This window comes from Nesoenas mayeri (assembly GCF_963082525.1).
Source record: "Nesoenas mayeri genome assembly, chromosome: 23".
Classification (NCBI taxonomy): Eukaryota; Metazoa; Chordata; class Aves; order Columbiformes; family Columbidae; genus Nesoenas; species Nesoenas mayeri.
In genome coordinates, this window is record NC_137574.1 from 4,701,755 (window position 1) to 4,729,618 (window position 27,864).

At 57.8% G+C, this 27,864-nt stretch overlaps 1 protein-coding gene across 4 annotated transcripts; it reads right to left on the minus strand.

Moving 5' to 3' along the window:
* Positions 1-4,388: 4,388 nt before the first annotated feature.
* On the minus strand, positions 4,389-27,648 carry TMCC2 (transmembrane and coiled-coil domain family 2). Of its 4 annotated transcripts, XM_080358370.1 has the most exons (6): positions 27,476-27,648; positions 19,111-19,630; positions 13,123-13,274; positions 5,755-6,689; positions 5,387-5,522; positions 4,389-4,875 (listed from the first exon to the last, which is right to left on the minus strand). In XM_080358370.1, exons 1-6 carry the CDS (start codon positions 27,635-27,637, stop codon positions 4,564-4,566), a joined length of 2,217 nt encoding a protein of 738 aa, XP_080214496.1. In that variant the 5' UTR covers positions 27,638-27,648; the 3' UTR covers positions 4,389-4,563. The 4 variants fall into 4 exon arrangements, with proteins under 4 accessions (XP_080214496.1, XP_080214497.1, XP_080214498.1 ...); XM_080358371.1 differs by lacking the exon at positions 13,123-13,274 and having other exon boundaries at positions 19,124-19,630; XM_080358372.1 differs by lacking the exons at positions 13,123-13,274; positions 27,476-27,648 and adding an exon at positions 21,841-21,917 and having other exon boundaries at positions 19,124-19,630.
* Between the last annotated feature and the right edge of the window lie 216 nt (positions 27,649-27,864).

The window sequence follows — 27,864 nt, forward strand, 5'->3', positions numbered from 1 at the left end:
GGAGGGACATGGTGGCACTGGCACCAGCCGTGGTGACACGGGCACTGGGCACGCCAGGTGACAGCCGAGTGCCCTGGATCCAGCCCCGGCTGTGGCTCTGCGCCGCTTTAAGCTTTTCCGCTCGGAAATTTTTCCTCCAGACACTTTGACCTCGGGGGCAGTGCGTATTTTTCATGTAGATCAGCCGAAATTCCCCCGGAGACAGCGCAGGAATGTGAAGCATGTTATCCTTGGTACCAGGTCTTTCTTTTTACGGCCTAAGCTTGGCCACGCCGGCAGGGGGGAGGGAACGTCTGGGGTCCCCGCCGTCTTTCCCATTGATGATTGCCAGCATCCTCCCCCAAGCCCCCTTCCTCCTCCTCCTTGGGAAAAACGTCTCTCCCTGCTGCACCCCCTGATGCGCAGACCCCTGATGGGTCTGCGGGTGCCCGGGTGAGGGTCTCTATGGGTTTGCAGCGGGGTGAGCGGGGGCAAACCGGGGGTGAGACGATGCCAGCAGCACCCTAAAAAGGTGCTGAGCACCTCCAGGTCCCTGCACAAGGGAGCAGCCTCCAGCTCTTAGTGCTCCGCTCCTCGGACACACAGGGAGGTCCCCAGAGCCATGAGGATGCTGAGGGACTATTTTGGGAGATCCACCAGCAGAGCAGAGGGCAGCAAATACATTATTTTATCACCCAAGGCTTGTGCAGCTGCAAACCCGACGGTGTAACACTAGCGAGATAAATCGCTGCCTCATTCATCTCCATTAAATGCAATTACCCCTTAGATACCAAACCGATTTATTATGATTACTTCTTCCAAGCTCGCTGCGGTGACGGGAGATCATGCACATGAAGCACCCATGCCACCCCCCGCAATGGGGCTCACAGGAGGTGTGAGCTGCTCCCCACACTGGGGAAAGAGTGACCAAGCCTTGGGGACCCTGCAAGCAGGGCCACAAGGGTCCCCATGCCCAGTGGCACCAGCTGGACATGTTTCGCAGCCACCAGCGCTGCCCGGGCCCCCGCTGCCCCCGTCACTCTGTCTTATCCCACTCTCAATAGCAGACTGGGAGCCCAGCTGCAGCTATTACATAAAATGCAATTAGCGATGCGGGTGAGGGAGGCCTGAATGGCATTAAGGAATTCCTCCCGGGCTGACGTCAAAGCTTCACCTCTCCTCCTGCCACCCGCACAAAGGGGGCCATTATGAGCCCCCCCCGGCCCTGCTGTGCCAGTGCCCGCTGGGAGAATGCGAGTCCTCAGGGAGCTACACATGCCATGGGGGGATTGTCCCTGTGACAAGTGTCACCGGCAGCTCCCTGGGCGGGATTTTCTGGCTCCTGCATTCCCCTTGCCGGCCATGGGAAGATGCGAGAGGGGGCTCAGCCGGGTGCCTGGCATGGGGAGCGGGAGGATGCTGTATGCCGGAGGCAGGGGGGATGCTGCTCCTGGCATGGCCCAGCCCACCGGCTCGGGATGGAGGGGAACTGGGGACAGGAGCTATCACAGGTCCAAAATTCCCGCTGGGATGGCAGTCACGCACAGCTCCGCTCGCTGCCCCAGCACTGGGGCCTCCTCCAGCCGCTGCCAAGCAGGTCAGGGTGAGCGGCCGGTGCCAGGACACGAACATTTTGTTGCGAATGCCCTAAAATGTCCCAGGTTGCTCCTCTGCCCTCGGCTGCCTGCAGCCCCGTTCCTGCTGCTGGGAGTTGAGCTTGGCAGAGCTTTCCTGAGCAAGGGGAGGTGGCAGAGCTCATGTTTCCATCCCAACACCTTCTCCACCTTGCAGAGGACACTGCGATGTACTAAAGAGAGTAGAGAGGAGGTGACGGAGCTGGTGAGGGGCTGGAGCACAAGTGTGATGGAGCGGCTGAGGGACCTGGGGGGTTCAGCTGGAGAACAGGAGCTGAGGGGAGACCTTCTGATCTCTGAACTGCCTGAAAGGAGCTTGGAGCCAGGGGGGTCGGGCTCTGCTCCCCAGGAACAAGCGCCAGGAGCAGAGGAAACGGCCTCAAGTTGCACCAGGGGAGGCTGAGGTTGGATCTGGGAACAATTTCTTCCCCAAAGGGCTGTGGGGCATTGGAACAGGCTGCCCAGGACAGTGCTGGAGTCACCATCCCTGGGGATGTTTAAAAGGCATTTAGACGAGGTTCTTAGGGCCATGGGTTAGTGCTGAAGTTAGGTTATGGTTGGACTCGATGATCCTGAGGGTCTCTTCCAACTGAAATGGTTCTATGATTCTATGGTGGCTGGTGCTGAGCTGTGACACCCACCTTCTTCATGCTCGGCCACCCTATTGCCCCCACCTCCCGCTGCCAAGGGCACCTGCAGCCTCCTGAGCCCAGGTGCTCTCTGTTTCCCGCAGAAACCCCCGTTTCCCACCAGCTCAGGGTCACCAGTCCCTCCTCCACGCCCTGAGCATCCCCCCCAAGCCGCTCTCCCCAGCCATCAAGGGGTTAAAGAGCTAATTAGCTTAAAGCGCTAATGAGGTTGCAGAACCCCACCCTGTCCCTATAACGCATCTAGGGAGGTGGGGCCCCCCTGTGGCCGCGGCTCTGACACCGTCAAGAAACGAGGGTTTTCCCCTCCCCTGCGGGCGGCCCTGGGCTGGCAGCCTCTGGGGCAGCTCCCCCCAGGCTCTCAGGATCTGGGCTCAGAGCCCCATGAGGGAGCTCAGCCTTTGAAACTGAACCACTCGCTGCTTTGTCGTTGTAGGTATTTAGTGTAGAAGGTGCTGAGACAGCCTGTGCTCTGTGGAACCTGAGGATGGGGTGAATTCCCAGCCCTGTGCCCTAAAATCAGTGCAGCTCTGGGGAAGCCCACCTTGCTCACACAAAGTTTTTGGGGGTGTGATCAGAAGGTGTGCCCTGGTGGCCAGCACTGGGCCCTTGTGGCCAGGAAGCCAATGGGACCTGGGGTGGGTTAGAAGGGGGTGGTCAGTAGGTCAGAGAGGTTCTCCTGCCCCTCTGCTCTGCCCTGGGGAGACCACACCTGGAATATTGTGTCCAGCTGTGGCCCCTCAGTTCCAGCAGGACAGGGAACTGCTGCAGAGAGTCCAGCGCAGCCACCAAGATGCTGCAGGGAGTGGAGCATCTCCCGTGTGAGGAAAGGCTGAGGGAGCTGGGGCTCTGGAGCTGGACAAGAGGACACTGAGGGGGGACTCATTCCTGGGGATCAATATGGAAAGGGGCAGTGTCAGGAGGATGGAGCCAGGCTCTTCTGGGTGACAACCAGTGACAGGACAAGGGGCAATGGGTGCAAACTGGAACACAGGAGGTTCCACTTAAATGTGAGAAGAAACTTGTTTGGGGTGAGGGTGGCAGAGCCTGGCCCAGGCTGCCCAGGGGGGTTGTGGAGTCTCCTTCTGTGCAGACATTCCAACCCGCCTGGACACCTTCCTGTGTAGCCTCATCTGGGTGTTCCTGCTCCATGGGGGGATTGCACTGGATGAGCTTTCCAGGGCCCTTCCAACCCCTGACATTCCGGGATTCTGTAGTTCACGGCTTCCGAAGTCACTGGAGTGGCACCCGCTTGCACCAGAGGATCTGACTGTGTGTATACTTTTATATATATATATATTTTCATATATATATGTGTGTGTATAGATATATTACATAAATATATATGTATGAAATAATTTAAGAAACATCCGAGACAGCATGCTGTGCTCTTGTGTAGGGCCGGGAAGGCAGCTGCTTGCCTCCTCCTGCTCTACCAGCTTTGATTCACAAATGGAAAGAGTCTTGAATTAAATTAAAAACCGCACACACGCACACACACGACACGGTGCAGAGGCTGTAAAACTCAGAGGAGTGATGCTGGCAAGTCCAGGTGTCCCTGAAGAGATCAAATCAACTAAAGCCGAAGGAGGGGGAAATAAATAAATGAAGGGAAAGCGGTGGAGGGGGGATCTCACTGGTGCCAGTGCTGTCCCCAGCATCAGGTCCCCCGTGTCTGCCCAGGCTCCCGTGGGGACACGGGGACAATGTCACAGCCCCGCTCTGTCCTGGCTGGGCTGTGACGCGGTTCAGAGAGGTTGGTGGGATGTGCATGTCCTGCTGCATTCACCTCGGACTTGCTTTCTCCTTCACCACGTGCTTTGCTTTCGCTCCATTCTGCGCCTGAGTTTTTTGCCATCTTGGTCTTGAAGGATGAAAGGGAAAACCCAGCCCCAACTAACCCCTCTCTTCCCTCTGCAGAAAGTTCTCCTGGAGCTGGGTTTGGTCCAGCTCAAGCCTTCCCACTGACAGACCTTCCCACGGCCTTTCAGAACAGAGTGACCTTAAAAAACAACCAACCCCAAGCCCCTAGAAAAATCCAGCGCTCCATCAGTTACCGGTTTCTTCCAAAGTCTCCTCTTCGTTCCCCACCCTCCCCGAACATCCCAGAGGACCGATGGATCCCGGCTCCGATATGCCGTGCTCTGAGCAATCGCTGCGGCCGCAGCGAGGATGGAGGGTCAGAAAAGCGACAGAACTGAGCGTGTGAAGAAAAAACCCGAAGGCTTTGGACCACTGGCCCCCCCATCTCCCTCCTCTGTGGGAAACAGAAAACCCCAGGGGGTGGCTTTCCAGGCTGCAGCTCAGCTGGGGAGCAGGATGTGCTCCAGAAAGTAGGTGATGGAGTCCCAGTGCTTCCAGAGGAAGAAGAGGAAGAGGACGAGCAGGGCGGTGCTGAGGATGCGCATGCGGGTCTTCATGAGGGGGGTGATGAAGTTGGCGATGGTGGAGACGAAGACGAGCAGCACAGCCATCAGGGCCAGGATGACATTGATGAACTTGCCCAGCAGCGCCCGGGCGTTGGCGTTCTCCACCCCTTCCAGCTGCACCACCTGCTGCTGCTGCTGCTGCAGCTCCAGCTTGGTCACCCGCGTCAGGCAGGACTCCACCGCCTCCTGTGAGGGGACAGGACGGGTCAGTGGCTCTGGGGATGTCTCACAAGGGCTTTTGGTACTTGCCCCATGCTCTCAGACCCTGCATAGCTCCAATGCACAGTGACTGCCCTGCCTGGGAAGGGGTTTCCCTCTGCAATGCCCACGACATGCCCTGTACCACACTGCCTGCGCTGGGGAAGGTCTCAGTGCCAGGGGTACCCTCTGCAGCAGGGGAGGTGACCCAAACTGGGGCAGCAGGGACTGCGGTGACCCACATGTGGCTTTTAACAGCCCAGCGCTGCAGCCATCCCCCCAGAGCCTTGTGCTGCCTTGAGCACCTGAGGACTCGCTGGGACACAGACAGAGGTTTTTGGGGACACGGCTGTTACCTGCTGCTCGTTGTGACAGCGTCACAGCAAGAACTTCATCTGCAGGGGCTGGAGAAAGGGATCCCCTGTGTCCCCCCTCCCTCCCAGCCCAGGGTCCCTCCCTCAGCCCATGGATGGGGGGCTGAGCCCTCACACTCCCCTACCTGGATGTCCCGTGCCCTCTCGTAGGACTGGTAGGCCACCTTCTCCTCCATGCTGGCCAGCTCCTGCTTCAGGTTGGTCATTTCGTTCTGGTGCAGCTCGGTCAGGTCGTTCAGCTGCTCCTCCAGGCGCTCGTACCTGTATGGGGGGGTGGAGGGACACTGGGAAGGGCAGGACCCCCCACAGGCTCCCTTGACACTGGAGGAACCACCTGGACCTGCCAACCCACCCCCCTCCTGGTTACAGCTGATGAAGGGAAAGCATTGTGTGATCCTCCATGGGAGAAGCACTGAACAAACCCAGGATGGTGGCCTCGTAGTCCCCAAAGAGCCACCCTGGGTGACATGTGCTGCCACCCGCCCGTCCCTACCTGTAGCGCTCCTCTTGCAAGCACTGCGTCATGTAGGTGTAATCCCGCTGCAGCTGGGCCTTGAGGTCCTCCATGGAGTCCTCCAGGTGCGATTGACTGTCCTTGATCTCCCGGAGCTCCTCCAGGATGGTGTCGAAGTTATTGTGGTGGCTGTCCAGCGTGTTGGACTTGGGGCTCCCCAAGCCGCCGGGTCCTGCCCCTGAGTTGCTGCCACCAGCCGAGCCAGAGGTGGCACTGGAACACTCGTCATCGCTGCCGTACTTGGGGCTGGAGACCAGGGTGGCACTGCCACTCAGAGCCCGCGAAGCCTCCTCCGGGTGCCCATCGTCCAATGTGTCCTTCAGGTGGGCGATGTTGTCCGCGCTGCCAAACTTGTTGCGGATGAGGCTGGCGAACTCCCGCGGCTTGGAGACCACAGCGGTGTGGGTGGCCTGGGACAGCCCCGAGAGCCCTCCCTTGACACCCTCCACCACGCCGCCACCGAAGCCGCTGATGCTGGAGCGAACGTTGGCGCCCACGTCCTTGAGACCCTGGTGCATGTCCCGGAAAACATCCTTGGGTTGCCGGGAAGGGCCGTTCTGCTCGATCTCCTTCAGCTTCTTGTGGTAGTGCTCCAGCTTCTTGTGCAGCTGCGCGATGGTCTGCGCCGACTTCTGGTTCTTCTTCTCGAAAACCTGCTTGATGCGGGAGGCTTGCTGCTTGTCCGCGTTGTTGGCCAGCTTCAGGTACTCGGCCACGTTGTCATCCCGGGCCTCCTGCTCGATCTTGATCTGCTCAGTGATCTTAAGGATCTTCTGGTGCAGGTGCTCGATGGCAGCCTTTGTCCTGTGAGGGTCGGGGGTGCCATCGGGGACGTCCAGGCAGACGGGGCCATCGGTATCGCCGTGCCCGGTGCTGGAGGGCAGGTTGAGGGCTGTCACATCCCCCTTGTCCAGCTGCCAGCAAAGAGAGAGAAGGGAGATGCTCAAGGGATCGAGCAAATTCTCAGGGAGCCCCCGAGGAGGCTGCAGGCGAGGAATGGGGTGGTGGCAGAGGTGGGGCAAGAGCTGGGTGGGAGAACAGTTAACCAGAACAATAGCAAAAAGTGCTTTTTTCTATCTGGTTAAGCATTTCCCAGCTGTACTGGTATCCCAGTTAGAGGGCGCAGCAACAAAATAATTAGCGTTTCAGCACAGGTTTGGGATAATGTTTTTTCAGCAAGGAGCATCTGCTGCAGGGAGCTCGACTATGACTCTCTGCCCTTGCTCTGTGCAGAGAGCAGCGCCCGTGTTTTGGGGCTGATGGGCACCCAGCGCCAGCGGGGCAAAAGGAGCTACAACTGAACGCCATCATCAACCCAGCAGCGAGAGCAGCGATGGAGCAACCCGGAGGTATTTTAGTCTCGCTTTCAGACTTGGCTTTTAGCCTAGACGCACAAGGGTTGCAGGTCACTCCGGAGCTGCAGGTGCAGGGATTCCTCGTCTTTCTTTGCCATGGTTTCTCACCCGGCAAGGCCAGACCCCCCCACAAACACAAGCTGCCACCTAGAAAGTTCGGACATGTGTTGATTCCCACGTCACAGATGGAAAAACTGGAGCACTGGGAGAGAAATCACTTGCCTGAGGCCACACTTAAAATCCCTGTTAGAGCCTGGGCTGCAACCCAGGGTCCTGCCTCGCGCTCTCCAACCCCAGCGCGCTGCTGTGCCACTTCACAAGAAAACATCACTAAATCTTTCCAGTTGCTGGGTTTTATAAGCAGATTCTTATGCAAATCTCAGTGGTTGTATAAATGGCTCCTGGCTTCTAATTAAGGGCTGCTTGAAAGTTAAATACTGTTGGCAGACCTGAATAATTTCTCATTTCCATCACGCTTTCCCCGAGTGACCCTTTAATAGGGATAATGCTGCGAGATGGTTACTTAGGAGTGTGTTATCACCAGGAAACGCCTTGCGCGGGAGGGAGGAATGTTCTCAAGATGCTGCTTATCAACACTCCCATCTGTCGCAGGTCCTTGGAAAAGCTGGGACCATCGGAAAAGCTGGGACCATCAGAAAAGCTGGGACCATCGGAAAAGCTGGGACCATCGCTGCCATCCTGGTATTTACTTGCATGTCCTCCTTCCCCAGTGCTGCTGGGAGCCCGGGGGTGCTGGTGTTTTCAACACCTTGCAGGGGTCTGAGCCTCCTTGGGAAGGCAAAAAGCATCCCCAGCATCCTCCTCAAGGCTTTTTTCTCTCTCCATTGCAAAACCACTGCTGGAATATGGGGCTGGAGAATGAGAGCAAAGGGAAAACCCAGCAGAACTGGGAGCTGGATTGGCACTGTTTTATGCAACAAAAACAACGCCCACCAAACCTGCGGAGCTTTCAGACCCTGCTCCTGGGTTATTCAGAGTCGCTTGGCCAGGCTGGGCCCTGCAGCTGCACCGCAAAGGGTTTCGCTTCGGTTTCTTATCAAGGGGAAGAAATTAGAAGCAGCAGGAAACAGACTTTTCGCCGTGATACGGAATTCTCTGTACAGTAATGGACAAACCGGCTGTGGCAAAGGAAAAGGCAGCCCTGGAGATGCTGAAGCCAATGAAAGGGAGAAGTCGCTCAAACTTTGTTTCCAAACAGGGAAAGGTTTGGGAATCACCCAAACGTTTGCCCCTGCGAAGCCAGTTTGTTGGATTTATTTGTGGGAGGATATTTGGGTGGTGAATGCGCAGACCCAAGGCTGCCCATCCATGCTGACACAGTCGGGGTGAAATCCCTTCCCCAAGCCCACTGAAAGCTCTGGTCTCTCTCAGACACGGGGCGCATCGTATGAATCAGGTTATTGCTTTGAAAACAACAAGCGAACAAAAGACAATACCGATCTCTGCAGTATTAACAGACAGTGCCTGCTAAATCCCAGCAAGCCTAAATGACTGTGCAGTGGATTTAACCGGGGGATTAGTAAAAGCCACACTTTCCCTACATGCAGCAAACCTTCTGATAGGCGCATTGAAATCAAAGTGCTGGTTTCCAGCGCTTGTTTTGCAGGCAGGCTTGGAGGGGGAGAGCAGGGGCTGGTGTGGGATGCGGGAGGAATGCAGGACACAAGAAGAAAAATTATTCTTATCAACAGAGTTCAAGCCAGGAGAGCTGAGATATGCAAAAGGCTCAAGCTAATAAGCTGAGCAAACAGTACTTAGAGGGCCACGGCCGGGCACAATTATGCAATGCTGGTTTATTTACTGCTGTGGGTTCGATGGAACAAAGCCCAGGTGGCAGGTGAGGAGCTCGGGGCCACGTCCCCAGCTGTGGGTCCCCCGGCACACCCACGACCGGGGGGGGTTTAAGCCCATTCTTAAGAAGCCGCATGGTTATTGCAAAGTTCAGAACAGAGCTCTCGAGATGCTCGCTCATGCCCTGAACTATTTTGTGTTCCATACCCTGTAGCTGCATCACCCTGAGCCAGGACTGTCCCTGTGAGGGTGACCGCTGTAATACAGTCTGGGGACCAAACGGCCATGGGAAGGACCATATGAGCCTTCAAGAGTGGACAAAATAAGTGCTGCCAAGCTGTTGAAGGATGCTGGCAGGCAGGACAGACCCAAGGAACTGTTGCACCCATCGGGCAGCTCTGCGGTAACGGTGTCACCGTGCCCCGGGCCCTTGGTGGCCGTGAGAAGCCACACGGCCGGCAGAGAAATACAGGTGGGCAGCGGACACGAGGAGGCTGATTTTTGGGGTGGTTGTTAGAAGTGGGTGCTTCCACGGCCTCTCTTCCTTAGGGCATTTAATCAGTGTAATTTGGGACAGCAGCTGGTGACCACAATCAGCCCAGCGCTCCAGGGGACGCGCCGGGTGTCCCCAGCCCCGTCCCCACGTGTGTTCACAGCCCCGAGCGGAGCCGCTGTTCCCACCCGACCGCATTACCCACCCCAGGCGTTGAAAATAGAAGCAGGAGCCCTGACTCACACTTCCCACCCTCCTTTCAAGCCTGCAGCACAGACCGGAGCAGGTGGCCCTGTGTCCCCTGCCTGTCCCCATGCTGTCCATGCCCCAGACGGGCACAACGGGCCGGCAGCAGCTGCCTCTGCTCATTTATCAGCCAGAGAATAATTTTTCTTACATAATGCCGGGAGGCAGGCTCGGGGTTTCATCTCGCAGCGGAGTTTCCCACCCCATCTTCGCAGCGTCGGCACGGATTGTTCTGGCGGGTTTCATTCACCGAGCACCACAAACCCAGGTACCAACAGCCCCGGGGGGGTCTCTCTGCCCATCGCCATCCTCCCCGCGGTTTTATTCTAAGCCCGATGGCTTTGGGAACCTACCTCCATGGCGGGCCGGGCGCAGGTCCCCCGGGGCTACTCGGCGTGGGCTGCTCGGCCGCGTCCCCGCGGTGGCACAGAGCTCGGTGGCGACGCACCGGCTGCCATGGCCGGGGGGAACGCGGCAGCTGGCGGCAGCAAAGTTTCTGGGGAGCAGCGGGGAGGGAAGGGAGGAGCAGAACCCTCCTGCAGACCCCCCCGGCAGGGCTGTCCCCGTGTCCCCAGCCGCGTCCCGCAAGCGCTGGGATGGAGCCGATGGTGCGGCGGGATTGTCGACTCAGGAAATCTGCCGGAGCTGTTTATGGCTTTCAGGGCTGTAATGCAAACCCCCCCTCGTCCCCGTGGCGGGATATTCCCCCGCCTCCAGCCCCGTACGCTGCCTGTGCCCTGACGCAGGGGATCACACCGGCCATTGTCATCTGCTGTGTCACACACCAGGACACAGAGCCCGGGAGACGCACGCACAAAGCAAAACCCTGCATGGGATTGATGTGCAGGGAAAATACAGTCGCTGAGCCAGGAGCTGGGCAGCCTGAGGGAGCAAAAAGCCACTTGTGTCAGGACCAGGACGTGTCTTGGCCATGACCCAGGTCCAGCAAAGCGCTGCCAACCTGCTCAGGCCCTGGAGAGCGATGGCGAAGGTGTCACCGACCCAATTCTGCCGCGGGAGAACATGCAACACACAGAAAACGCATCCGGCCAACTGACCAGATACCAAGTGTTGGAGACTTCACATGCAATTTAAAAGGTATTAAATAGGATATCTGAAAAGCAAGCGGGGACGATAGCAGGCTCTGGTTCTGTGGAAGCTGGTGGTGGTTTGGAGTCACCCCCTGGGTGCTGCATTTACAACAGGGCTGGTGGAGCTGGTGAGGGGCCAAACCAAAGTCCTGGGTGAGAAAGGAGCCCTGGAGCTTGTGCGTTTGACTCAGCCCAAACCTGAGGGGTTGTACAGAGGATTGGGCCCGGATAAGAGCCATGGAGAGAAGCACAGTTCAAGCCCAGAACCTTATGCTGTGCCAGACCAAAGCCCTGAATGTGCCCTGGGGATGCTGGGGCTGTTTGAAGCCCCAAACCAACTGCGGCTGCAGATCAGAGCATCCGTGTGACCACAGACAATGGGCTACATGAGAAAGGTTCATTTGCAGCTCTCTGGTTTTATTATTTCTCAAAAACAGAAAAGAAGACAACAGCTTAGGAAGTGTCTTCAGCCACACATGGAATCGTCCAGGCTGGACCGACAAGCTGATCATGACCTAGATGCATGTTTAATGGGGCAGACGGTGCTGCTCCCATAGCTGAGACAAAGCGAGCACTGCTCTGCCCCATCGTCTGTCAGGCTGTCCCGACATCCGTCCATGCCCTGGAAACGCAACCTGAAGTGTGGGAGAGGCTCTGGGTGCCACGCTGCACCCCTGAGCTGTGCAGCATGGCCAGCACCGCCTGGGCTTAGCAGCACAAACATCAACCTGAGCCAGCACGGATGGATCTGAAAGGTTTGGTTCGACAGCTCCACAAAAGCACCGTCCCCGGGTCTCGGCCCCTTTGTATCCCGCAAATGTGAGTTCCCTAAACCCTGTTGTGGATGCTTTTGCAACGGCATCGCTGCGGGAACGCTTCCCTTCCAGGAGACATCAGCTCTGACGGATTCTGCAGCCTGGCCAAGCGCCGGGCTGTGGGTCCCTCTGGGCATGACACAGGGTAGGTTACCGAGAGACGTTCATCTTTGGTTTAACATCTCTCACAGCATCACTTCTCATTTTAGCACAGGAGCCAGAGGTCACTTCCCATCACTCTTCCACCACCTCAGCAGGGCAGGAACAATCCCCAGCTGCAGAGACACCCTGGAAAACACCCTCCCTGCTCCCAGCTCTGCGCTCCGTTTCCCTTATTTCAAGCACTGGGGCCACCCTGAAGCCCATCTCTGCTTCTATGCTACAGGTTCTCCCAGCCTGTAATTAACAGTAATAGCCCCCCCGAGAGTCCCGCAGCTCCTGCCAAGCTCACAGCCCCCAGGCAAACCCTGCCCGACCCGCCAGGCTGTCCCTGGCCACCAGAGGAGCACAGAATTCCCCAGAGGAGGCTCAAGAAGTGATGGCTTGATAAAAGCCAGGATGCTCAGGACGCGACTTTGCAGGCAAGCTGCTGCTATGAGACCCGGAGAGCGTTTTCCTTTTATTTACTGGGGACCTCAAGCAGATTGATTCCTAGGAAACCTCCTGTTCTCAGCTCCCCAGCACAGGGGCAAGTTTAGGGTTAGCAAATAATAGCAGAAGCAAGAACGTAGCCTATTAATGCCCCGGTAAAGCAAGGTGGAGCAGTGGTGCCATGTTTCCCCTTTGGCAAGATGCAAAAACCCCACCAGCATGGGAAAAATGGGGATTTTTGCAAGGAAATCACCCAAGAGGTTGGTAGCGGACTCCCCCTCATCCTTAGCACCAGCTCTGCTTTAGGAGATTTAGTCCAGCGCTTAGAAAGTGGCAGCTACGTTTTTCAGGCCTGCCTGTAAGAGGTAAATTTAAAAATAAAACCCGAATCCTATGCAAAGGAAACCACTGGATAGACACAAAATTACAGGACATGTGTGTACCGGTGCTGAGTGGTGCAGCATCTGGCCCTGAACGCCCACAAAGTCCCGGTCTGGGCATCTCAACCAAGAGATGGGTCACCTGGCAATGCAACATAAAACACAAGGCAAATTCTGGACTCGAGTTCTGCCTTTGCTGGCCAGCACAGGTAGCAGCCAGAGCTGGGCTTAGCAGGAGCACACAAGGCTTGAGCTTAGCGTAGAGAAGCCGCTACTAAAAAAGGGAGGAAGAGCAGCCAACATGCATTAGTGCGTCCTCAACCAGGCTGGAAAAGCTGCGTATGGATCGTCAGGAGCAAGGATGCTGATACAAGTGAAGATCTTGCTCCTTAACCTCATGTCCCCCAGGGCATTTGGTGACCAAAACAAGTGGCCAAGACCTCAACCCTTGCAAGCAGCAGCCTGACCTTTACCTATTAGTACCACCTTGCTCCTCACCCTGTATTCCTGGCCATCCCGAGTCCTCGCTTAGCAGCAGGAAGGAGAGCGGAGGGAGCTACTTACAAAGACGCCCAGCAGAGAATTTAAGAGCAATATCCTTTTCCCAGCGCAGGAGTCGGGAGGATGCGGTTCTGGCATGAGGATGCCCTGGTCGCCCCTGCAAAGCGCTGGGCCGGTGCTCCGCGAGGCGGCCGGGTCCTCTCCCTCGGTCATGGCTGCGGTTCGGGAGGCGAAGGGGCAGAGGATCCTCCGGCGTGTGTTTGCGGAGGAGGCACCGGCAGGCTCTGAGGCAGCCGGGAACAAGCAGCGCAGGCTGGTGAGCAGAGAGGGAGCCCGGGGGGAGCTGGAACACGCTGGGTGTTCGCAGGGGCCGGTCCTGTTCCTCCAACTGTGCTGGGAGAACAAACAGCACCGCCAAGCGCTGCCTCACCGGGCTGCCTTCCCAACCATGCAGAGAATGAGCAAACCAGCCATCGCGGTGCCTCTAACGGTGCCACCATCCCGTGGGGCTCCCAGTTGGCAACAGGCAGGGAGCGTGTTGCTGCCACGGCACCCAGGGAAGAGCAAAAGTGTGGGTACAGACGCTGGGGTGACGAGGATCCATCCCCACTGCCTGCCCTGGGCTTGGGGAGTCCCTGTGCCCATCCACACCATGTTGCCCCCAACGTTTCCTAATCCAAAACTGCATCCTCCAGGTTGGGGGCTTGCAGGTCACAGGGAGGGACGCCTCTGTGGAGATGCTTCAGTGACCACCTCTTGTGGGTGAAGCTATTCACAGTCCTTCCTACACTTGGAGAATCTATGGAGAAAATGTCTTTACTGGAGGGAGTAACCCCGGGAGCTCCAGCAACAGTGCTATTTTGCCTGCTGGGTGACACAGCATTAAAACCACCAAGCACAAGCCCCCAGCCCACGCTGCAGCTGGGTTTTGGTGCTTCTAACAAGGTGCTTAGGCAGCCGGGGGGGATTTTGAGCATCTTTTGTAGGAAGGGTTAGAGGGGGAAGGCAGGGAGAGGCAGAGCTGCAGTGGGGTGAGGAGTCACAAGGCAGGACCCCGCTTCTCTCATCCCGAGCCAAATCCCACTCTCAACTACAACCCAAGCAGCAGGGAACAGGCAGGACAGACTGCGGGACAGATAAGAATCCCTTGCTCCCCCAATTCTGCCCTGGGCATCCACCCCGCGCACCAGCCGCCCGCTTGACTCAAACCCCCAGGGACGGGCGGCGCTTGGGAGCGGGAGCTGCTGGTGGGCTGGAAACAACAGCCATATGTCACTGAAGGCTGAGGAACACGATGTCTTTTGCTAGGGGGTGAATCAGTACGAGAGTCTGATATTCTTCTTCTCCTGAATTAATTAAGCAGCAATCTCAAGTATCTTTGTCTTCACAGCTATTACCTGCTTTTCCCAAACAGCTCCTTGAAGCACCATCCCTATGGGAGTGAGGGAGTGAGTTCACCACCCCCCTGCGCTCACAGGCTCCCGTTCCCCTGTGACACACGGGGATACCGAGGCAGAGACATGGGAGCCAACATGGACACAAGTGCTCTTGTGCCTCCAGTTCAGCGGTGCCCGTTGGGGTCTCAGTTTGCAGCCAAGGTCAGCAATTCCCCCTGAAAACCCTTGGCACTCTTGGGGTCTCTGCACACAGGTGCTCCCCATATCACCCCCTTGGGACCCTGCCCGGATGCTGGGGGAATGCAGGGGGGGCAGCTTTACATCCTCATTCCCTCTGCTTACTTTTGCAGTCACCTCTGGCTTATTTTGCCTCCTTCCTCTGGGACTTTAACACCAGAACTCACCAGGAGTTTGGATGGGAGGGGAGGATGTGCTTTGCCTCCACTAGCGAAGAGATAAAGGAGATTTCACCCGATACACAGGCAAGGTTGGCCCTGGTTGCCACAAAATCACAGAATCCCTGAATGTCAGGGGTTGGAAGGGACCTGGAAAGCTCATCCAGTGCAATCCCCCCATGGAGCAGGAACACCCAGATGAGGTTACACAGGAAGGTGTCCAGGCGGGTTGGAATGTCTGCACAGAAGGAGACTCCACAACCCCCCTGGGCAGCCTGGGCCAGGCTCTGACACCCTCACCGGGAACAAGTTTCTTCTCATATTTAAGTGGAACCTTTTGTGTTCCAGTTTGAACCCATTGCCCCTTGTCCTGTCACTGGTTGTCACCGAGAAGAGCCTGGCTCCATCCTCCTGACACTGCCCCTTTCCATATTGATCCCCAGGAATGAGTCCCCCCTCAGTGTCCTCTTGTCCAGCTCCAGAGCCCCAGCTCCCTCAGCCTTTCCTCACACGGGAGATGCTCCACTCCCTGCAGCATCTTGGTGGCTGCGCTGGACTCTCTGCAGCAGTTCCCTGTCCTGCTGGAGCTGAGGGGCCACAACTGGACACAAGATTCCAGGTGTGGTCTCCCCAGGGCAGAGCAGAGGGGCAGGAGAACCTCTCTGACCTACTGACCACCCCCTTTCTTGCCAGCTGGGGAAATCGAGGCAGGGCGCCGGAGGTTGCTTGGCGAGCTGCACTGAGCGCTTGCTGCACTTGTGACACTTGTGAGCGGATCCCTCTGGGCCAGCCGGGAGCAGCTGGCTGGGGGTATGTGCGGACAGACAGGCGGACAGACAAACTCCTCTACGCTCCGGCGCGGTAACGCTGCCCTCTAACGGCCACCACCCGCGGCGCCAGCCCGCTCGCTCGCTCCCCGCTGCTGCTCGGGGGGGTTTAGGGGGGGCCCGGTGGAAGCGGGGGGCTCACCTGGACATGGACCATCCCGCAGTCCCCGCAGGCATCCGCGCAGCTCCCCGGCAGCACCAGGCACAGAACCCCGCGCCCGCCCCGCTCTAGCTCCGCTCGCCCCAATGGGGACGAGGGTCCCCCCAGGGCGCTGTGACCCGCCAGCACCACTGCTCCGCTGTCCCCAGCGCAGGGGATCGGAGGCCGCAGGGACACCCCACGGCCGCTGCCGCTGTCCCGGCGGTAATGCCCGTCTGTCCCACGAGGTGCTGGCGGGTCACCAGGAGGAGATTAGTGACATAAGGACAAGGCTCTCCAGCACGATCCCAGGGCCACGCGCAGTCTCCACTTGCAGCCTCCCCCTGCCACGGCCAGGCCGCTGCCACCACCGCTGTCACACGTGCTACCGCGTCCGCCAGCCGGCACATCCTCGCGTGAAACACTGAAACCAGCCACATGGTCCCTTGGATGCACCGACACCAAGAGAATCACAGAACCCCAGGCTGGTGGGGTTGCAGGAGCTCTGCAGATCCCCAGCCCAGCCCTGCTCACGCAGGGTCACAGAGCAGATCACACAGGTGGGTCCAGGGGGTTTGAATGGCTCAGAGCAGGAGACTCCACACCCGCTCTGGGCAGCCTGGGCCAGGCTCTGGCACCTCCCAGCAAACAAGTTTCTGCTCATGTTCACATGGAGCCTCCTGTGTTTCAGTCTGTGCCCGTTGCCCCTCACCCTGGCGTTGGGCACCACTGAACAGAGTCTGGTCCATCCTCTGACACCCACCCTGCAGATATTTGTAAGCATTGATAAGATCCCCTCTCATACACCTCAAAGATGCCACCTCGCTTTGGCTGAGCAAGCGAACCACACGTGCTGGGACACATGGGAAGGTGGCTGCTGGAAACCCAGCGGTGTTCCCAGCCATTGGTGCCCAAAAACCTGGAGAAGTGGCTCCCCCAACACACCTGATGTGCTCACCAGCGAGCAGAGATCCATTCCAAAGCAAAGCAGCAAATGCCAGTTCTCGGAGTAGAGTCAGCTGGTAAAAGCATCAGGCCCAATCTATGTGCAATGGCCAGCGGGAGGCAGGGGACATCGGGGCCACCGCGTTGTCTCCCCACCCTTAGCGGGAGCTGCTCTTTGGACGCACAAGGTGAGCAGAGCATGGCGGGGAAGGCTGAGGTGAGGAAGCCATGAACACGTGCTCCAGGTGGGTGTCATCCCGGAAAGCAAAGCCTTGTCCCCAGCTTGGTCCCCGATGCGCAGTGACAGGTGGTGACAGGTTATTTCTCAGCGATGCTCCCTGTGACGGGCAGCACGTGGCATCTCTCAAATTACAGGACCAGTGCCCAGCACTGAATGCCCAGACTGTGCCGTAGTCCCGCTCACCCCGTCTGCACCCCAACAGCTGCCTCTTGGGGGTACTCAGGGGTGCAGAGGGGAGGAACCGTGTGTGCCCGGCCCCAGAGGGTGGCCCAATGCTGGTGGGGACCACAGAGCAAGGAACTGGTGCAGGTGATGGGAGGAAAAATTGCGTGGACATAATTAGGGGAAAAAAAATCAGTAGCTGTTCAAAAAGCGCTCGCTGCGGCCGAGTGATCCCATGAGGGATTAATCCAGCGTGTGCTCAGGCCCTTACAAAACGGGTGGAAAATTCAGCGTGAAATATCTGGGGGGAAAAACAGCCTTTTCACAGGAGCCTCGTTCAGCCCTGGGGCAGCGGCTTCCAAACAGAGGGTGAAATGGGGAGGAGGGACAGGGCGATGGGAAGCGATTGCGGAGCCGCGCCGGGTTCTGGAGCCCAGGGCACGGCAGCACCAGCCGTCCCTGGGACCAGGAGCCGCTTTGCTGCGCGCCGGGGCTGGGTTTCCTCAGGGCTATGGAAAAATAACATGCCATGAGAATATCACATAACTCTTGTTTCTCTAAATAGGTTATTTTTTCCACTGTCTCACAAAGGCCGCAGTATCGTCTCTCTTCTTATTACTCTTTGTGTCATACGTAGTTAATTATTTATCCCCTTTTTAACGCTCTTTGTGCCGCTCTGTGAGTGGACACGGACCCGTTCGGCTCCCACCTCCCTCCCAGGGCTTCTGTCCCGCTGCAAACTGCTTCGGCACAAAGTTTTGGCCGTAACCCCAGATGGCTCAGCGGGACTTGGCTCCTTGCAAGGGCGATGCCATGGGCCAGATGGAAGAAATTCGGGCTGTGGATGTTCAAATGAACAACCTGAACGGCCCCCAGCTCTGCTTGAGCATTTGGTTGGGGTGCTCTGTGCCAGCGGGGACAGCCAGGGTCAGGGTGCTCTGATCTGCACACTGTAAAGTAGGGAGAGTAGGACCCGGGCAGCCCTGTCTTGTGAGTACAAGGATGTTTTTATCCTCTGGGACAACATTCCCACGTCCCAGCGGTGGCCCCGTCCCTGTGGCAGGGGAGCAGTCGCAAAGCCGTGAGCGTCAGCTGCAGCTCGGCGCTGAAACTGCCGAGCGAAAACAGAAAGAAAAAGTATCTGCTTGATCCTTTTTTCCATTAGATCAGAGGACGACAGAAGTCTCCGGGTCAGATTTCCCTCTCTGACACTTGGTGCCAAGAGGGGAGGAGAGTATGGACCTGACACCCCCTGCTATCCCACCCCGGCAGCTCTGTCCAGCCCTATTACACAGCTTCTCCTGTAAGAACCACCTTTCCGGCAAATTAAGAAAAACACAAGATGCAACTATCCCTCTGTGCTGCAGAGAGAGGTTTTAGATTGTGACAACCCCCGGAGCTCCAAAGGCCGAGGGGAGAAGCCGCTGCAGAATCCACCAGCACCCAGAGCACCTCCCTGCCCGCGCCTTGTCCTCAGCGTGCCGCGCCAACGCGCTAATCTCAGCTCTTTCATAATTAACAGGGCTAAACACTAGATGGAAATACCATCCTCTCGATTAGCTCTGCGCAGAGCAGTTTAAAAAAATCACTTCAGCCAGGACGGATGTGCAGCCGCCCAGATGAGCCCTGACAGACACCCGGAGCCGGGCTGCCCGGGATCCCCGCGGACCCCGTGCCGGGGTCCCACCCCGCTGGCACAGAGCTCTTGCCAGGTCCCTTTTTCTCTCCTTCAAATCCCACTCTGGGAATCGGAGCGCGGAACGTCCCTGCCTTCACCTCCCTGTGAGAGGAGCAACAAACCAGCAGCGTCTGGACCCAGGTGTGCCCGCTGTCCCACGCACCCGGTGCCACCGGCACCGCCTTGAGGGACGGTCTCCTCCCAACAGCATTTTGGGGGGCTCTACGCCCAGCCCTACCCCTATGTCCCCCGTAGCGATGTCCCCACGGCACAACCCCACCTTATCGGCCAGGCACTCGGTGTCCTCGGTGAGCAGGTAGACGGCCCCGCTCTCGGCCAGGAGGATGGCAGTGTCAGTGGTGGAGGAGGACCTGGGGCGGCCCTGGTGCTGATGCAGGATGGCGGTGAGGCTGCTGTCCTGGGGGGCCTTACGGCCGAGGTGTGGGCTCCCTTTCTGGGGCTCCAACGAGCCGCTCTTGGCCCGCCGGCTGCCGCTGTGCAGGCTGGTGCCGCGCTTGATGGAAGGACGGGAGCGGATCTGCTGCAGCACCCGGTTGAAGGCGGTGGGCCGCGCCGGGAGGTCGTGCAGGGACATGGCGTAGGAGACGCGGTGCATCTCCGGGGAGCGCTCCTTCTCGTCGGGGGAGTCGTGGTCGGACGCGCCGTAGTGCGGCGGCAGCGAGTCCTGCGAGTTCTGGTGCTCGCGCTCCCGCGACCGCCGGCGGCTGTGGAAAAGGTGCTTCAGGCCGTGGCCAAACATGGACCCTTCGGAAAGCTGCTGGATTTTCTGCAGGAAAAGAGAGAAAGAAAGGTTTGTTACCATCAGCGAAAGATGGCACCACACCGCTTCGGCACACATGGCACTAACGGACCGTGCCCGTGGCTAGCACTGAAGCTTGAGGGCTTAAATTGCTTCTGGAGGGCTCTGGGGACCCCACACCAGTCCAAAGGGATTTGCGAAAGGGAACAAGCTCTGCTGCCGGCACTGCGCTTTATACCCACGGAAAAGTGTTAAACATCAGTGGCCATTTACTCTTCTCTCTGTGACAGTGACAGAGCCCAGGGAATGGCAGAAGATGTGCCAGGGAGGGTCAGTGGGACATGAGGAAAAGGTTCTTCACCCAGAGGTGCTGGACACTGAACAGGCTCCATAGGGAGGTGTCACGGCCCCAACCTGACAGTGTTCAAGAAGAGACTGGACACCGTCCTCAGACACACGGGGTGACCTGTGGGGTGTCCTGTGCAGGGACAGGAGTTGGACTCCATGATCCTTGTGGGTCCCTCCAGCTCAGGACATTCTATGACCGGATGACACACAGGGCTGAGCACGGTGGCTCAGGACAGCTCAGGTCTGCAGCTCCAAGAGCGCTCTCCACACCAGAGAGGGGTCTCTAATGAGCGCTGGACACTACAAAAAGTAGCAAGATAAGCAGAAAGACCCTTCAGAGCAATGGCAGGAGGTGGATTCCTGCTGCAGCCAACACCACGCGCTCCACAGAGACCCCGACCCTGCGGGCAGTGAGGACGGCGCAGCCTTTTCCTCAGCTGGAAGAACCAGGGTTAGTCCCAGCCTTGGAGCCTTGGCCACCGACATGCTGCCAAGAACCACCTGCTCTCCAAAACGTGCTCCTGGAGGGATCGGGAAGGGCTTTTCCCTGGGGAATTTTCCACAAGCTCCAAGCACAGCCCAGGCTGGACTCGCTTACAGGGGTGAAACTGCAGCTTGTGGCCCAGTGCCACCTAATCCAGTCCCCACTGGGCTTCCAGCAGGAGACGGGACACAACGCTCCCCCGGGTCTTTCTCTCCCAGGGGGTGACACTTGTGTTCCCACAGAGCACACGGTTTCTCTCCTGCCGGCTCCTGGGAATCGGGACAGATGCCGGCCACGGTGAAGTCATGCAATATGGATGGTGGAACAGATCGTGCTCTTGATTACAGCCAGATCAGCCCTGAATGGCTTCCCCACAGCCACTGGAACGCCCAGATTTGCATCCATGGCAGATTTCAGCTGGGTGCCCCTGCAACCCCCTGTTGTGGTTGACTGGGGCAGCTTCCAGCATCTGCAAAGGGCTCAGCAGATCCCAGCTCCCTGGTCCATCGCAAGTAAATGATCTTGGGACACATAAAGATCCTCTCACCTCCCAAAGCAGCATCGGGAACGCAGCAGATCACAAAGCACAAGTCTGCCCTGTTGCTCTGTCTCTCTTTTGGGGTTGAGCCCCTGAGGACGTCAGCTCTGACCCTGCTGACGTCCAGGGCCATTTCACCACCCATTTCGGGGCTGGGACTCTCCCTGGGGATGCTGGTTCCCGTAACTCCGGTGCTGCCGTTTACTCGTGCTTGAAAACCAGCGTGAAGCGGCTCCAAACCAGGAGCTACTTATAGCCCCAGCAGACACTTGGCAAAAGCCCCAGAGTTTAGAAAAGCGGCGATGTTTGAGACATGAGCTTCACAAGCTGCGGAGGATTTCATGGCTGTACAGACAGGACTCCACCTCCTAAAAACCCCAGATATTAAAGCCACAAGGTCCGAATCCATTAGGGCCTAATTCTCATCACACCTGTAATGCCAACAAGGAATAAGCGATTAGATCCCGTGTCACTAAACCCTTTAATCCATCTGTTACCCATTCATAACAAAAACTTCTACCCTTCTGGTTTTTCCTAGGAAGTAGATAATAAATCTACAGGGCCAAATTGCTGCTTTGGGAAATTGTGATTTAAATTTTTATTCTATTTATAGAGTCTCTATGGAAACAGAGGCAGCGTTAGATAGGTAATAACTATAAAGCCACAGATTTCTGCCACGGAGGGTACAGCATGCCCTGGGATGCACAGTTCGCTCTTTAGAAGGCCCAGGTGAAAAGAAATGACCAACTCTCTTCCTTGAGGGTAAAGCAAATGAAATAAAAGCCAAGCCGGCAATAAAGGAGAGGATGTTTTTCCAGCAGTAGTGTGGAGGTGGAAACCCAAGAGCTCAGTCTAATAGAAATTCACCTTTTTTAAGAAAACAAACGCCGCTCCTCAGGCCTTTTCCAGCTTTTCCTAAAAGAACCTTTTCTGGGCTCTGCAGGACGGGATCCTGGTGGGACGGTAAGGGATGTGAATGGGAAAAAGGGGAGCAAGAAGGAATCCCAGCGCTGCTGCCCTGGGCTTGGACCCCCAGCGGCTCAGGGGCTCGTCAGGCTCATTACAGCAAAGAGCTGTTGGGAGAGCTCACCAGAACAAGCCATTCTGCACCGGTTATTGCGGAGAATCTGCTGATGTAAAGACGCTGTTTTCTTCTGTTACTCTGGGATATTATTGCACTTCCAAAGCAGAGGCATTTTTTCTGGCACGAAACTACTCGTGGCTCAGAACAGAGCGTCTGCCCGGGCTATTTTGGAACAGCCGTTGCTTAATCACCGATGCGATGGATACGGAGATGAATTTCTCAGTGTGGCCAGCTGGAAAACACTAAGATTAACACAAAAATATCTCTATTTCTTTTGTCTTTTTCGTTTCTTCAGCTGGGGTCTTCAGCTCGGCAGCAGGGACGTGTTTCCATGGATTTCAAAGGAGCGGCTCGTGCTTCACGGCCCCGTAAGCTGGGGGGTCAAGTCCAAGGCACAAGGTTTGGCTGAGCACAGCCTTGGGCTGACCATGGTCGCACTCTCTGCCTCTTTCTTTCATGTCTATCCATCGATGGGAACTAATCTCTTAAAGGTGAGAAGCCAAGTGGGGGCTGCATGAATCCCCCCCATCCCAAACCCACCACCCAGAGCTGCATGAACAAGCCGCACCCAGCCAAGAGCCAAAAAACCTAATTTTAACCCAAACCAACATATCTTGCCAGAAAACAGTGGCTTGGATGACTGTTCTTCCTGGGACACTGCTCCTCAGTAATGTCCCATGGGAGAGACAGGGGCTGCGTGTCCCCCCCATTGCGCCCGGGCCATGTCCCCAGAGCTGCTGTTCCTCCCAATGCCAAACAGCCACACGCTCTGAAACCTCCCAGTTTCTTGCCAAATGGTTTCCCAGCTCTGCCCTGACATCCAAACCTCTTACTCGGCTTTCAGGCGCGCGAGGAGGGGATCTGGTTGCCGTGTCCTCAGAGCACGGCCACATGCTGTGGAGTCCTGCTCAATTCTTTTTATTGTTATTAATTATTTATGCTCCTGGCGCGCCCAGGGGTTCCAGCCAAGGCTCTGCAGCTCTTTGGAGGCATTGCACAGACATAGTGGAAGGCTGTTCCATCCCATTCTAACCTATCCCATCCCATATTTTAAGGCATGGGGGAGCCATTCCAGCCAGCACCCCATTGTAGCACCCAGAGCAGGGGACCAGGGACACTGTTGTCCCCCATGGGTGGCAGCCGGCCCAGCTGCCCCTCACAGCCCTATCTCCCACCAGCATCCCGAGTCCTTGTGCTGCCGCAAGTGCCGAGGAAAACGTATAGATGTTCTAAAATGGAAAATAAAGCTCTCCCCCACACACGCTTCTCCTGGGGACAGGATGAGAGAGCAAACATGTGACAACCGTTAGTCATGGTGTTTAATGCCCTACCAAAAGGCTGTAGTGACATGCAGCTCCTTCAGCTCTCTGGAATAACATCTGAGGGGTGGCATTGCCTGCCCAGCTGTGACTGCGGCCGGGGGGGCTGCGGACCCCCACAAGGTCCCGACCTCAGGGGGGGACATTTGCAGGGTGAGATCTCTGCTGCCGGTGCCCAGAGGAGCCAGATGTGCTCCCGTGGGAATCAACCTGCGAGCGGCACCTCTGTGTCTCCTGAACCGATGCTGAGAGCTGAAATTGGGTGGGAAGGGAGGACAGGGACCCTGGGGGGGTCAAATCTGCAGGGGTCAGCTGGGCACAGAGCACTTCGCCCCAGCTGAGCATCCCACACCAACCTGAGCATGTGTTTGCTGGGAAGCATCGCCCGCCTCTGCTGGTTCGGCTCTCACTCCTGCACCGCGCCTGGCACAAACCCTGGGGACACACGCTGTCCCCCCGCCCCGGAGGATGCTCTCCTCTCCCTGGGGACCTGGGGTACCCCTGGAGTCCCCACCAGCAGCCCAAGAGCTTTTGCTGAGCAATGCTCCTGGGGATGACGGATGCGGCTGCTCCAGGGACCGTACAGCTCCTGCTCGAGCTGCTTGACAACAGCTCCATCCCGCTAACCGCGGGGGAGCCGGCTCACCTTGGCGGTGTCCTTTCAAGACCAAAATATGCCTGGAAAATTGTTCGTGCGAGGGATTAAATATAAATGTACCTGAGGGTTTAGAATAGGGGCTGGTGACCTTTACGGAGAGGAGGAGTCCTGCGCATCCTCCCTGCAGCAAGCAACCTGCACAGGCACCGCCATGGGGGGGGCCTCTGAAGCACAGCAGGGGTCTCCACCCTCAGGCACATCCCCTCCTAGCGAGGGACCTTTGAAAGCATTAAATTATCTGAGTGGGTTTGACCTGCTGTGAGTAAATGGGAGGTTAATGCTTCACCTCATCCCCTCCAGCCACCCCCATCTCAACCTCGTTGCTCAGGGCAGGACTTGTGCTGGGGACTGCACGTCCTGTGGTGGGACATCCCCTTGTCCTTTACCTCTCTCCTCCCCAGGAGGTGTTTCTCAGCTCCAGGAGAGGCTCCCCAGCTACGGGAAGCCCAAGAGAAACTTTCTGTCCATGGATGTGGGGTTTGGATCAGGCCCTGGGAAGATGAAAGGCCTCAGGTCGGTGCCTCTGGACTCTTGGCTTTTGGGTTCAAAGGTGGGAAAAGATGGAGCCATGAAGACTGAGATGGTGAAACTTGAGATGGAAACGATGTGAGGCTTCAACTTTCAGCCCTTGGCCAGATCAACCCATTCGGGAAAACAGAGACCCAGGGAAAACACTCGGCTCAGAGATGCTCAGGGGAAGTGCGAGCGGGACCAAGAGGTGACGACCTCGGTGCGGGGACAACCTGGACACACCAGCAGCCGCCAAAGGCCAGATGTCTCCTCCTGCAGTGTTTTGTATGGATCCAGTCACTCTGCTGCAAGGCGCAGCAATCCCTGCCACCCAACAGATTTTTGAGCAGAACTATGTGTCACGCATCTGCTTTGCTTCTTGCCAGACCTTTTTTTTATCTCGTAATGGAGCCTTCGCTCTCGGCAAAGGAGCTGGGGAAGGGAGAGCTGCCGCGGATCTGCCAGGGTTAGGGGATGGAGATGACACGAGGCAGCCTGTTGTTTCCAGGTTGCCAGCTCAAATCCATCTGCAGCTGGCTGCAAAGAAAAGTTTACCTCTGATCCTCGTTCATGGCGCACGGGGAGATAAATCTGTGGGTCTTGGTGCGTGGCAAATGCAGAGCAGGGACAGCAGCTCCAGGGGGGGTTTGGGGCAGGAAAACTTTAAGATGATATTAATGATGCCACTAATCGTAGCAACAGGAGGTGAAGTGGCTGAACGGGTGGTGTCTGTGGCGGGGCCAGGCAGAGCGCCCGGCTCTGCCGCGGAAGCTGTGGGCAGCACCCAGACGCAATCTTTCATGCGTTCTGCCTGGCAAGGCGAGCTTGAGGGTTCGCTCTGTGCAGGCTATTAATTGCTGAGCTACAAATGCGTTAAAGGTGAGCACGGCGAAGCAAACCTGCATTAGGCTATCATCCTTGCATCGATAAAATCAATGGGCGTTTGGCTACTGCTGTTGCTGCAAGTGGGACTGGGCTGCAGACCAGGCTGAGCTCCAGCCCAGAGCTGGACGTGCCGCCCAAGGTCCCTTGGTGTGGTGACCGTCCCCATCGCAAGCTGGCCCACACTCCCACCCCTTTCAAGACTCACTATGCAGGTCAAAAGGGCCCCAGATGGGAGAAGCTGGGCGATGATGCAGATGAGAAAAAACACCTTGGCCAAGGCAAGTTGAGCCTCATTGAGGTAAGGGAGCCCCGTCCCACCAAGCCTCAGGTGGCCCTGAACATCACATCCCTATGGATGTGCCTTCCCCTGGCATGGGGCTCTGGCCTCCAGCTGCTTTTAGGGCAGCAGTAGCAGTTGTACATCATGCCAGTGAAGCCAAAACGGCCTCAGGAACAGGAGCGGCTGCTCGGACATTGAGGAGAAGGCACCACGTGTCACAGCGAGCAGTGTCCTGCAACCACGGGGCGAGTTCTATGGGAATGGGGGTTTTTATTTCCTGGCTGCCTTTCTGGAAGGGATCCAAACAGGCACGGCAGCAGCCTGGCAGACCTGGCTGTGCTTCCCAGCTCCCTTGTGACCTTGACCGTGCCAGTAAGACACGGAAAGTGACAGCCTGGGGTGCTCCACAACAAGGGTCTGTCCCGGATGCCAGGCCACCCCTTGGTAACCAGAGACACCTTCCACTTTTGTCCAGGTCCTTTTGAAACCAAAGAGTAGAAGCGGCACCTCTGCACCACCACAGCACGACCGCCACATGGCTCTGCCCGCAGCCGCGACATACTGCAGCACCTCGAAACCCACAAGTTACAAGCAGGTAATTCATCTCTGCAACATCAAACCCCAAACGCATCCAGGCCAGCGGGACCCTGCCCAGTTTCACCTGGGACCAGCCTGTCCTGCCTGTCTGCATCCCTGCCTGTGCCCTGCTGCCAGGGACCGGCTCCCGTCGCTCCCGCAGCGCTGCAGTGCCGCGTAACTTGTTTTCCTCATTAACCGGACACAGCCTGAAGGCACAGGAGGAGCAGCCTCGGGGCCATTTACACACCGGCTGCTGCAGCACTAATCCTGCCAGCCCGTGGTCCTCCCAGCATCTCCCCCACACTCGGCACCGGGGTGACTCTGGTGGTGATTCACTGGGGTCTGCTCAGCCCCTCCGCAGGGGGACAGCGCTGTTACCCTCGTCTGGACCCTAAAAGAGCCTGCTCGGGAGATCAGAGCCTGTTCCAGACCTGCTCTGGGGTGCGACCCTCATGCCCGCAGCCCCCCTGCCAAGGGTGGGTGTTGTCACCAGAGTACTCCCGCCTCTCCCACCACCCCCCTATTGTTATTGATGCTCTTGGTGGCCAGGCTGCAGCAGGGCCATGGCCTCGGCAGTGTCTGGCCCCACACAGGCTTGTGCAAACCTACCATGAGGCATCTCGACCCTGGGAGGTGGCCCCACTGCGAGAACACCCACACCCCAGGAGTGTACCCTCCCCTGGGAGCATCCCCAGCACAGGGGCATCCCCAACCTGAAAGCATCCTAACCTAGGACCTCTTCCTCCCACAAGCATCCCTATCCCAGGCGCATTCCCATCCTGGGACCTTCCTCATCCCAGGAGCATCCCCAATTTAGCAGCATCCCAACCTGGGACTTTCCTCATCCTGAGACCATCCCCATCCCAGGAGTATCCCCATCCTGGGACCTTCCTCATCCTGGGACCATCCCCATCCTACGGGCATCCTTGTCCTAGGAGCATCCTTATCCAGGAGCCATCTCACATCCTCCAAGGTCACACCTGTAGCAGAGCGGGGACTGGGGTGTGAAGATGCTGGTACCCCACCAAGTCATACATCCCCCTGGCAACCCCCAACGGTAACGCCATAGGGTGTTTGCCCCACTGGTAACTCTGCTGCTGACTCTAAGGAGTGCTCACTCCTCCGGTGACCCCACCGGGATGCTCACCCTGCGCCAGCCCCCCGGTGTGTCCGGTACCGCTGCTCACCTTCAGGTCGGGGGGTTTGGTGCGCGGCGGTGGGACAGCGCCCGCCTCGGGGGCCATCGCCTCCCCGGGCTTGGCCTCCATGGCGGCGGGGCCGGGCGGTTCCTCCGAGGCGCCGGGGTCTTCCTCGGGCTGCTGCAGCTCGTCCGACCGGCACCGCTTCATACCGGTGCGCCGTATCCCCGGGAGGCGGGGGAGCCTACGGCCGCAACGGCAGCGGCGGGCAGCGCCCGGGTGGCCGCTGCGGGGCCCGCGGGCTGCGCGCCCCCGCCCCGCCCGCGCCTGCCCCGCCGTGCCCGGGCCGGGCGGCGGCTCCGCGCCGCGGCGGCTCCGCACCCGCCGGCATCGGCATCCCCGCCGCCGCCGCCGCCGGGGCCTGAGTGGCGGCACCA

What these genes read in the sequence shown, in the direction of transcription:
- TMCC2 (XM_080358370.1), bottom strand. Translation starts at nt 27,637, where the DNA reads ATGAAGCGGTGCCGGTCGGACGAGCTGCAGCAGCCCGAGGAAGACCCC. An exon ending in CGATAAGGTGGGGTTGTGCC is followed by an intron (nt 13,275 to 19,110) that starts GTGGGGACATCG and finishes CCCGAACCGCAG; the next exon opens with CCATGACCGAGGGAGAGGAC. An exon ending in AGAGGGCACGGGACATCCAG is followed by an intron (nt 4,876 to 5,386) that starts GTAGGGGAGTGT and finishes GTCCCCTCACAG; the next exon opens with GAGGCGGTGGAGTCCTGCCT.